Below are 11,306 nucleotides of genomic sequence, written 5' to 3'. Positions count from 1 at the left end.
GGTCCTGTTATATGGGATCAATTCCAATCTGTTACCTCCGAGGATGTGGACAGGCTGCTTGGACGAGTGAAACCGACCATCTGTCTCCTTGATCCTTGCCCATCCTGGCTGATAAAAGCGAGCCGGGAAGGGCGATGGGCTTTGCGGGGTGGTGAATGCTTCCCTCTGTGAGGGAGCCTTCCCAGACCCGCTGAAAGAGGCGGTCATTAAACCGCTTCTTAAAAAAATATCTTTAGACCCGGCCAATTTGGCCAACTATCGCCCAGTCTCAAATCTGCCATTCTTGGGCAAGGTGATTGAGCGGGTGGTTGCTGAACAACTCCAAGCACGCCTGGAGGAAACGGACCATTTGGATCCCTTCCAATCGGGATTCAGGCCTCACCATGGGACTGAAACTGCCTTGGTCGCGCTGGTTGATGATCTCCGGTGGGCTAGGGACAAAGGTGAGAGCTGTTTCCTAGTTCTGCTGGATCTCTCAGCGGCCTTTGACACCATCGACCATAACATCCTACTGGACCGTCTAGAGGGGCTGGGAGCTGGGGGCACTGTCATACAGTGGTTCCACTCCTTCCTCCTGGGCCGTGTCCAGAAAGTGGTGGTGGGGGGTGAGTGTTCAGACCCCTGGGCTCTCACTTGTGGGGTGCCTCAGGGTTCTGTCCTCTCCCCCATGCTTTTTAATATCTATATGAAGCCGCTGGGAGAGATCATCAGGGGGTTTGGACTGGGTGTTCATCAGTATGCAGATGACACCCAGCTCTACCTCTCCTTTAAATCAGAACCAGTGAAGGCGGTGAAGGTCCTGTGTGAGTGCCTGGAGGCGGTTGGAGGTTGGATGGCGGCTAACAGATTGAGGTTGAATCCTGACAAGACAGAAGTACTGTTTTTGGGGGACAGGAGACGGGCAGGTGTGGAGGATTCCCTGGTCCTGAATGGGGTAACTGTGCCCCTGAAGGACCAGGTGTGCAGCCTGGGAGTCATTTTGGACTCACAGCTGTCCATGGAGGGGCAGGTTAACTCTGTGTCCAGGGCAGCTGTCTACCAGCTCCACCTGGTACGCAGGCTAAGACCCTACCTCCCCGCGGACTGTCTCGCCAGAGTGGTGCATGCTCTGGTTATCTCACGCTTGGACTACTGCAACGCGCTCTACGTGGGGCTACCTTTGAAGGTGACCCGGAAACTGCAATTAATCCAGAATGCGGCAGCTAGACTGGTGACTGGGAGTGGCCGCCGGGACCACATAACAACGGTTCTGAGAGATCTGCACTGGCTCCCAGTTCGTTTCCGAGCACGATTCAAAGTGTTGGTGCTGACCTTTAAAGCCCTAAACGGCCTCTCATGAGATGCACAATTGACACCATTTTGTGTCAAGACCTACATTGGCTCCCAGTACTTTTCCGAGCAGAATTCAAAATGTCAGTGCTGACCTTTAAACCCCTAAACGGCCTCGGTCCTGTATACCTGAAGGAGCGTCTCCACCCCCATCGTTCAGCCCGGACACTGAGATCCAGTGCCGAGGGCCTTCTGGCGGTTCCCTCATTGCGAGAAGTGAGGCTACAGGGAACCAGACAGAGGGCCTTCTCGGTAGTGGCGCCCACCCTGTGGAACGCCCTCCCATCAGATGTCAAAGAGATAAAGAATTACCTGACATTCAGAAGACATCTTAAGGCAGCCCTGTTCAGGGAAGTTTTTAATATGTAATGCTGTACTGTTTTTAACACTGATTGGGAGCCGCCCAGAGTGACTGGGGAAACTCAGCCAGATGGGCGGGGTATAAATAATAAATTATTATTATTATTATTATTATTATTATTATTATTATTATTATGCCACAACTGTCTCTTATTTACCAGAAAGAAATCCTCTTTCTTGGTATCTATCCCTGGTAAAACACTGCCCACTTTCCAGCCTTTTAAAGAGATGTAAGCCCTCTGACTTACTCCAGGGTGACTTACTCCAGACAGCAGCCATGACTGCTTCCCATAATGTGAAAGGAAGGTGAGACAAAAACACCTCCTATTGTACCTAGGAATTGGATGGAAATTCAATTCAGTTTGCATTTAAAAGTGAACTTAACAGATTTGCACTTCAAAATTCACACTTTTCAAAAGTTTGAAACACACTCCTCTAGTAAAGGAAGAGAATGCAAATACTGGGGTAAAGTGTTCACAAAAAAGTGTTCACACTTTCTAGTTTAAAAATAACATTAAAATGCAATATTGCTTTGCAAAAATGTGTCTATTAGGGGAAATTGCTTTACTGGCCGAGGGAGCCAATGTTTGTCCGCAGACAGTTTTTCTGGGTCATGTGGCCAGCATGACTAAATGGCCAGCATGACTAAGCCGCTTCTGGCGAACCAGAGCAGAGCACGGAAACGCCGTTTACCTTCCCGCCGGAGCGGTACCTATTTATCTACTTGCACTTTGACGTGCTTTCGAACTGCTAAGTTGACAGGAGCTGGGACTGAACAATGGGCGCTCACCCCATTGTGGGGAGTTGAACCGCTGACCTTCCGATCAGCACCACCCGCGTATATATTAGAAGTCTGCATTAAAATTCTGCTGAATTCTTGTGAGGATTTGTTCATACAAAATTCACAAACTGATATGGAAATGTGGAGAGCTGACTTATAACATCCTGAATTGGGGTGGAGGGTGGATGGTCAAGGATCATTTGGATGACCTTGAACTATGAACTTAACATGAACCAAATTAGTTTGCTTTGTAAAGGGATGGTGGGAATCTGGAATCAGTTCCTTTTTCGACATGTTGGACTTGAACTAGTTAAAACAGGCTTTCTAAGCTCTGAAAATTGTGTGCTCTGCCAACAATTGGTGTCCTTCTCCCTTTGAGGCTTGAGGTATCGCAGTGAATTTCACACCTAGGCAGAAATGTGAATTCAGGTATCTCTACATCCTAGGGATGGTGACTATATTGCTGGACTACAACTCCCATCATCCCTTACCAATAGCTGCAAGGGCTGGTGGAAATAGGAGTTCAAGAATATCTGGAGAGCCACTGGCTCCCCATTCCTACTGTACCTGTGATGGTGGCCCAAAGGGCCACAATAAATGTGATAATGTGTACCTCTGTAAATCCTTGAGTTTGCATCTAATAGAGAAGTTATGGTAGCCTGTTACTTTATGAAACTGATGATTTTGCACGTTGCCACACACACAACCGCCCCCCGCCCCCTATTGGGGCAGAAATACAGCTAATATGTGAATCACAAAGATACAGCTCAAAGCTAGAACGTAAGTTGCTACATGGTGCAAATGGCTACCCAACATGCATACTAACACAATGTAACAGAACATGGTGGGAATCAGAACTTAATCAACATAAATTGCCATTGCTTATGGTGCATGTGTATTAAACATGAAATGAGGTAATGATGTATATGATTGGTGAAAATTGAAATGCTTTGTTTGAAATTTTATAAATACCACTGCCTGGACAACCAGGCAGGGTTGCAGTTTTGTGGGACGATGTGACTGTAACCTATTACCCACCATCCACAAACACTACCTTGGCTGTCTGTGACCATTTGCTCTGCATGTCTCCTCAGCAGGTCTACTGACAGACAGGCCCTTCACGGTCTCATGCAGTGACATGACAGCCATGGAGATGGTTTCACTGGCACTGCTGTTGGTGTCAGGAGGTAAGAGTGTACAAACATGTTTCCAAAGCCAGTCACTGTTCTAAATGGAGATTTCAACCTCAGGTAAATGACAGTGCACATGAAGCATGTTGCTCAGATGTACATAGGATATGCCAAGTCAGATCAGTAATGTCAGCACTGACTGGCAGCTGCTCTCCAGGATTTGAGGCAGGAGCGCCGCCCAGCCCTACCTGGAGACGCACTATTTGAGCCTAGGACCTTGTTTCACTGAGCACTGGTGCAGCTTTCCTCAGCCTCAGGGCTGCATTACCTTGTAGGCTACCTTCCGGGGGCCATATTGCAGTGGTTGGTGGGTGGGGCCAGAAGGAAAAGTGGGTGGAGCAACAAATGTTAGTTTACTCACACATCACTCTCTGTCCTTCCTCCAGGTAAACAAGAAGCATTGGCAGAGTTCAAGGATATTTTCTAGCCAGGACAGAACATTCCAGAAGGGTGCAAAGCAGGACTAGTGAGAAGTGTGGGCTGTGGAGAAGGGGTGCAGCTGGGAAGTAGGTGTGGCCTGTGGGGAGTCCTGAGGCCCAAATAGAGAGGGCTGCAGAGCTGCATTCACACACACACACACACACACACACACACACACACACACCCCTGAGGTTTCCCACTCTTTCCATATAACAAGCGTGGGGAACCCCTATCTCACAGGCCATTCATGGCCTGCCGGGGGGGGGGGTCTAAGTTGGCCCATAAGACCATTTTTCCCAAGCCATGCCAGTCCACCCATCAGCTGTCCACTCAGCCCATCCACTCAGCCAGCAAGGAACAGAGGCACACAGCCAAACTGAGAAGGATTTAACGCCTGCTCATCAGCTAGTGAGCAGGGGGTGAAATCCTGCTCAGTTGAGCAGCATTCCATGCAAATCCCTTCCTGATTCAGGAAGCGGTTTGCATGGAAACCCCATTAGAAGGATGGGGAGAAAGTTTGTTTTAGCAGCACCTTGCTGCAAGGGGCTTTGACATCCCAACTTTGGGGCTTGTAATAAGCACCTTGCATCACAAGTCATTGTGACATCAGGTGGTTATTATTATTATTATTATTATTAATAATAACAACAACAATAATAATAATTAGGTTTATATACCGCCCTTCATCATAAGATCTCAGGGTGGTTCACAGAATAAAACTGCCCAGGTGGGCAGTTCTTCTGATAGACGTCGGAGGTCAACAATACCTGGAGGGCCATGGATTCCCATCCCATGATCTATGCATGCAACTAGCCATGGTAGCTGTGTGCAGGCTCCAAGTTCAGAGGCATCTCTAGGTACCAGTTGCTGGGGATGCAGCAATGGAAAAGAGCTATGGTCTTCATCTTCTTCTGGTGGGCATCCCAGAGGCATCTGATTGGCCACTGCCTGGGAAACAGGATGCTGGGCTCGATGGACCTTTGCCTCTGGTGACGCAGCAGAGCCTTTCTTACTGTCCCTGTCTTGTCTCTCCACCCCCACCCCGATTTGCAGCGGCTGCACAGGAAGCGTCACGAATCGTTGGAGGAACCGCATGCATGAAAGGTTTCCAACCTTGGCATGCAGCCATCTATGACATGAACCGGTTCTATTGCAGCGGGGCTCTGGTGACCATGGAGTGGGTGTTGACCGCTGCACACTGCAGACTCCCAGGGTACGCCTTTGCCTCTTTGACCTAGCAGATTGTCAGGCTTCAGGGAATCTGATCCCTCCCACGGTGGCAGCCAAGAAGTAGATAAACAAAAAATAGTTCTTACCAAGTAACTTATTCACTATGGATCCAGAGAAAGACAAAGGATAATGGCATTGCTCTGAGTGAATTCCCACCCCTTCCGTCTCTCCTGTTCTACGTCACCCCTGCACTGGCTGGTCTGTACTTTCTGCCTCTGACTTTTCTGTTCTATTACTCTCAAGGCACGCCTTGTTCTGGGAGGGGGGAGCATCAGGAATGCTTTCAAGAGACACTGAGTCTGTTAGCTGTGTCTCCCCTGGTCTCCTCCTTCCTGCTGCTCTCCCAATATTTCCCAGCTCCTCCCCTCTGCAGCCTCTGAACTATGCCCTTCTGCAAACCACTGTTCTAAATCTATACTGTCCTCCTGTTTTCAGGAAGGTTCAGGAGGAGGAGGGTGGTCCCCACCATTATTCCTCATTCCAGCCCCTGACACAGACTGCCTCTAGCAAAATCCCCTCTTCTGCCTAAGGGCCCCTCCAGTTCTCAGTACTGTTGGCGCCTGCAAAAGGTTTGGGACAGTCACACTAGTTCCACTTCCAATCAGTGAATATCCTGTAACTTCCCGCTGAAGCCCCACAACTTTTTATGCCGCAAATGTTCTGGATTCATATTTGTCCTGCTTTTGTTACACAATGTCCCCTCCAGACGGCGATAGTGTGGTTGCACTGGGGAAGCATCATGGAACAAACTAAAGCAGAATGAACTCGCCACTAATCCACAGTGACTGAGGCAAGACCATGTTGCAGAAGACAATGAAACATCAGCCTAAGTGGTTAACAAGTCACAAAACTGCACCATGAACCTTGCTCTAGCTGTAGCAGTTATTGTAAGACAAAATGGATAGAAGCGGTTGCATCTTTTATACTAGGATGAAAAACTTGTTTTGTTTACTGCTACATTTTCTAGAAGATATTATGTTAGGGGCTGGTGGTTGATGGTGGTGGGACTAGAGCCAGAAGTGGGTGGAGTACCCCCTCTTTCTGCCACCCCTTCTCACTCTTTGGCAGTGCACACACAATACATTTAAAGCACATAACTTCTCCCTCCCCCCCCACAAAAATCCTGGGAACTGTAATTGATTGAGGCTGCTCTGAATTGTAGCTGTGTGCCTGATAAATTATAATCCCCAGGACCCTAAGGGTTAAAAGAATGTATTTAAATGTATGGTGTGTGTGAAGCCTCTCCTCCAGCCTCCTGTCACCTGCAGGAAATTAGACTGAGGGCCACATGAAATTAAGGCAAGTCGCCCACCCAGCTGTCAGGAGCTGGAGTCGGGAGCAGGCCAGCAATAAAACACCCTGTGTCAGTTAATGCTTTATTCAAAGAAACTAAAATAGCACAGGCCTGGTGATCCCAGCAACTCTTCCCAGGTCTTGCTCCAAAGAGGCAGTTGTGAGGACCACTGCTCTCTAAGATTCCTCCTTTGGGTCCTTCCCCAGCAACCTGAGGTGTCTTTATCTTGTCTCTCTTTGCTCTGCCCTCTGCATTCCTCTTTGTGTTCTGGGAGACCAGGAGGAGGGGAACTGGTCACCTCAGGAGGGGGATATTTCCCTCGCTCCTTCAGCAACCAGCCTCTTGGCACCCCCCCCCTCCCCAGCCTCTGATTCTGCCTCCAATTCTGGACTGCTCTCTGCCACAGCCTCGTCCCTCTCACTGAACCCTGTTGCCTCTTCAGCTTCCAACACCACCTCCTCCCAGTCTCCTTCCTCTTTCCCTCTGACCACTCATTGTCATCCCACCAACAATCCTGGGCTCTGAGCCTTCTTCCCCAGGGGGCTCCCATGGGGGTTCCCCAGCCAGTCCACAACACCACCCCACTCTAGACTTTTAACTACAGTGGTACCTTGGGTTAAGTACTTAATTTGTTCCGGAGGTCCATTCTTAACCTGAAACTGTTCTTAGCCTGAAGCACCACTTTAGCTAATGGGGCCTCCTGCTGCACGATATCTGTTCTCATCCTGAAGCAAAGTTCTTAACCCGAGGTACTATTTCTGGGTTAGCGGAGTCTGTAACCTGAAGTGTCTGTAACCCGAGGTACCACTGTACTTCTCTTTCTCGCGGATTTCCCAAGTAACCCCCTTTTGCCTTGTTCTCCTGCAGCACCACTTACGTGCGCCTGGGAGTGCACAACATGTTGCGCATGGAGGACACTGTACAGCAAAAGAGAGCAGTCCGGCTCGTGCCTCACCCAAACTACGATTCCGTCAGCAAGGACAATGACATCATGCTGATCAGACTCTCCTCACCAGCGGTCATCACCGACAGTGTCCAGCCCATCAACGTGGCCAGTCAGTGCGTTGCTCCAGGAACGCGGTGCCTTGTGACAGGGTGGGGCAGGACCAGCAGCTCAAGACGTAGGGCCTTCGAATATTTTAAAAAATTTAAGGCAAAGGTGGGAGAGGGGCCATAGGAGCAGCAAGAAAGATTTTGCCACCATACAGATGTGGGTTGTATCGATCAAAGCACGCAATCGATCGAGATCCCTTCAATGTTCCAAAGAATGCAAGCAAAGGCCAAATAATGCCTGCAAATTTAGTAGTGCCTCCACGGGCTGGCAGCAGCTCTCCAGGGTTTCAGGCAGGGCACCTCTCAGCCCCAGCTGCAGGAGCTGGAGATTGAACCTGGGATGTTCTTCATGTGAAGCAGGTGCTCTACCCTGGAGCTACAGCCCTTCTCTTGGAAGCGGCCTTATTGTCAGACTAATTGTCCATCTAACTGGCAGCAGCAAGTCCAGATTTTCAGACAGTGCTTCACCACCCTGCCCTGAAATATATGATCTCTGTGTATGTGTGGCTTGTGTGAGAGAGGGAAGGGTGTGCTTGGGCAGAGAGAGCGGGGAGATATATGTGTGGCTTTGTATTTGTGGTATGTATGTATGTGTAAATGTGAGAAATGCCTCTGTGGTATATTTTTCCAAGTACTGGGGAATGCTTCCAGGTGTTTTTTAGATAGCAACACCATCACTGAGTCTGTGTGTGTGTGTGTGTGGTGGGTCATTATTACATTATTTCCACATTTGGGACCAGCAGACCATAACGGACTTCCCATGGTCGCCTTGCCTGAGAGGGAACAGCAATGACTGTGTACTCTCTAACTTTGTGTCCTGTCATGCTCCTGCGGGCGCCATTTTGTGACTGGTGCCCACCACCCTTTCACAAAATTCCAAGTGGGCTACTGGTCCAAAACGTTTGGCAACCCCTAACCTTGGTAACTGTCATCTCTACAGCAACCATCCCTGAAGAACTGCAGTGTGTTTATCTGCCTATCATCACGCAGAGTGAGTGTGAGGCAGTGTATCCTGATGCCATCACCGAGAACATGTTGTGCGCTGGCGTGAGGGAAGGGGGTGCTGACACTTGCCAGGTGAGGAAAATCCTTTAATTCAGAAGCAACTTAGGGTCAAATTAGATCATGGGTAGGCAATCTAAGGCCCGGGGGCCGGATCGGGCCAATTGCCTTCTAAATCCAGCCTGCGGACAGGCTGGGAATCAGCGTGTTTTTATATGAGTAGAATGTGTCCTTTTATTTAAAATGTATCTCTGGGTTATTTGTGGGGCATAGGAATTCGTTCATTTTTTCCTCCAAAATATAGTCTGGTCCCCCACAAGGTCTGAGGGACAGTGAAGGTCTGAGGGACTTGAGGGACTTGTGAAGTCCCTGAGGGTCTGAGGGACTTGTGAAGTTTTTCAGCCCACAGCTAAAAAAGTTTGCTGACCCCTGAACTAGATGGTGTGCAAAATGCATGATTGTATGATACAGAGGAGCCAACTTGGGCCCCAGGTTATGGGTGCCCAGTGGGGTGTCATGATGTCACGTTAGGACATGATGTCATGACATCACACGCCTCACTGCCTCAGAACCTTACTTCCGGTGGCTATGGAAATCCAGTTCCGAGGTCTCACAAGGCCTCAGACAGCATCTCCAAGGTCTCGCAAGGCCTCAGACGTGACTTCTAGGGCTTTGTGAGGCACTGGAAATTGCATCGGGGGCCCTGCGGTGTGGGTGCTAAGCACCCACAATTAATTTTTTAAATTGTAAAATCACCCTAGAGATGGCACCCCTGGGATGGGAGAGAGAGAGACAGAGGGGAGGTACAATCAGGATCAGCATAATGGCTCCTTTAAAACTATTTCCCCCCATGTCACTTTCAAAATACAGTATAAACATTCCAAGCCAGCACTGCCGTTAGGCAGAGTGAAATGAGGCAATGAGCAGCTCGGAGGTGTTGGGAGGACGAGAGTCCTGTGCCACCATGCCTGGGGCAGCCCATCCCAATTCACCATATGAAATGGAAGGGTGCCACTCCCTGCCCCACCTGTGCTGTCATTCCCCCCACAACTATTGCCACCACCAGACTGCCCTCCCCCCACGCCAAACTCAGCAAGAGCCGAAAGTCCAACAGTAGCTGGAGTGCACCTTGTTCGCATTTTGCCTGTTTCCTGCTATGGTCCTTATTGTCTCTAGTCCTCGTTCGGACACCTTGTTTCTTGGGCCTGCTTTCCATCTGTTCCAAAGTGACTTTCATGTAATTGCTTAATTTTACAAGATGTTTTAAGCCCGGAACTGGCTGAGGACAGTAGAGGCTTGTGTGCCCGTGGCTGTGTTACAGCATCTGTGAGCTGCTAAGACAGAGACTTTTTCTGTGTTTAAACACCCCGGAACTGCCACTTCATGTTTAGTTTCGATAGCCAGGACCTGCAGCAAAATGCTGTGGTTTGGGACTGCTCCAGTTCAGGGTTTCAGCCAGCCATGCCCACTCCTAGGATACGCCATTCCATTTTACTCTCTCCATTCCTCCACTGCCCACCCCACCCCCGGCAACAGGTACTGCACATTCTATGGCCACTGAGCATGCTCAGTCTTCACTGGACTGTTTTAGGGTTTGTTCAGGGTTTCTGTCTCTTTCAAGGTTTTTCCCCTGAAGTCTTTTTTTTGTACTTTTACAAACCTCAAGGTGGAGATGGGTGTATCTGTGGGTATCAGTTTCACTCAGCTGCTAATTTTTCCACTCTTAAGTTCAGTACTCCACACTTTCAGATCAACTCGTGACTTAGAAAATAAATATCTTCAAGAACAGTCATCAGCATTTTAGTGTTGATGTTTGTATGTAGCGTTGCCTGATATAAGCATTTTTGCAAAGCACATTTCCCTAATGTGGTGCATTTTGTATGGTATTTTCACTAAGACATGCATTTATATGTACACCTTGCTCTGGTATATGCATTTTTGTACACATGACAAAATTTGGAGATACGTAATCTCCAGAGGTGCCACATGATGACTGTGTACAGGATACTCTTTCTTTCTTTCTTTCTTTCTTTCTTTCTTTCTTTCTTTCTTTCTTTCTCTCTCTCTCTCTCTCTCTCTCTCTCTTTCTCTCGCTCTTTCCCAGGCACTCGCTTCTTCTTAACAGAGATCTGAACAGATTGCTTGCAAAAGTCACTTGAAATTAAGCCAAAGATGAAATGTTCTATTAAGACTTCACATGGGGGTGGGATTTTCTCCCTGTGCAGGGCGATTCTGGGGGACCCCTCATCTGCAACGAAGAACTTCAGGGCATCGTGTCTTGGGGTCCAGAGGTGTGCGGCCAGCCTGGGAAACCTGGTATCTATACTAAGGTCTGCAACTATGTCGGCTGGATCCGGGAGGTGATACAGCGCGGGTGACGCCAGCTCAGAGACGAAGCGCACAAATAAAGCAAAAGAAATGAACTCAAGTCTGCATCTCCCTTGTTCTCTGCCCCTCACCCCAGTGCACAAACATTATCCCATGCCTTTTCCGCTTCCTGTGCCTACATGGATGCATGCCGACCAGGCCAGTGATCAGTGAGGTTGGGAGCATGCTGAGACTAGCGATGGCCCATTGAGGGGCAGTCCTGTGTGGGAGGCTCACCCTGCTGCCAACTTTCCCCAGGTGCCGAAGGCAGATCACAAAT

At 49.0% G+C, this 11,306-nt stretch overlaps 1 protein-coding gene across 1 annotated transcript; it reads left to right on the top strand.

Annotated features, from left to right (window-relative positions):
* The first annotated feature begins 3,225 nt into the window (after positions 1–3,225).
* On the top strand, positions 3,226–11,082 carry LOC310849949 (trypsin-like). The gene is made up of 5 exons (XM_083750979.1): positions 3,226–3,657; positions 5,134–5,293; positions 7,472–7,725; positions 8,598–8,734; positions 10,885–11,082. The coding sequence occupies exons 1-5, from the start codon at positions 3,609–3,611 to the stop codon at positions 11,035–11,037; spliced, it is 753 nt and encodes a 250-aa protein (XP_083607105.1). The 5' UTR covers positions 3,226–3,608; the 3' UTR covers positions 11,038–11,082.
* The last annotated feature ends 224 nt before the right edge of the window (positions 11,083–11,306 follow it).

Source organism: Podarcis gaigeae, assembly GCF_964106915.1.
Source record: "Podarcis gaigeae genome assembly, chromosome: 8".
Taxonomy (NCBI): Eukaryota; Metazoa; Chordata; class Lepidosauria; order Squamata; family Lacertidae; genus Podarcis; species Podarcis gaigeae.
This window is presented reverse-complemented; position numbering and strand designations above follow the sequence as displayed.

Bases quoted from the DNA above. Each gene is read 5' to 3' on its own strand.
- LOC310849949 (XM_083750979.1), top strand. From the start codon at position 3,609: ATGACAGCCATGGAGATGGTTTCACTGGCACTGCTGTTGGTGTCAGGA. The intron at 7,726-8,597 runs GTAGGGCCTTCG...TCATCTCTACAG, and splicing joins CAGGACCAGCAGCTCAAGAC to CAACCATCCCTGAAGAACTG. The intron at 8,735-10,884 runs GTGAGGAAAATC...CTCCCTGTGCAG, and splicing joins GGGGTGCTGACACTTGCCAG to GGCGATTCTGGGGGACCCCT.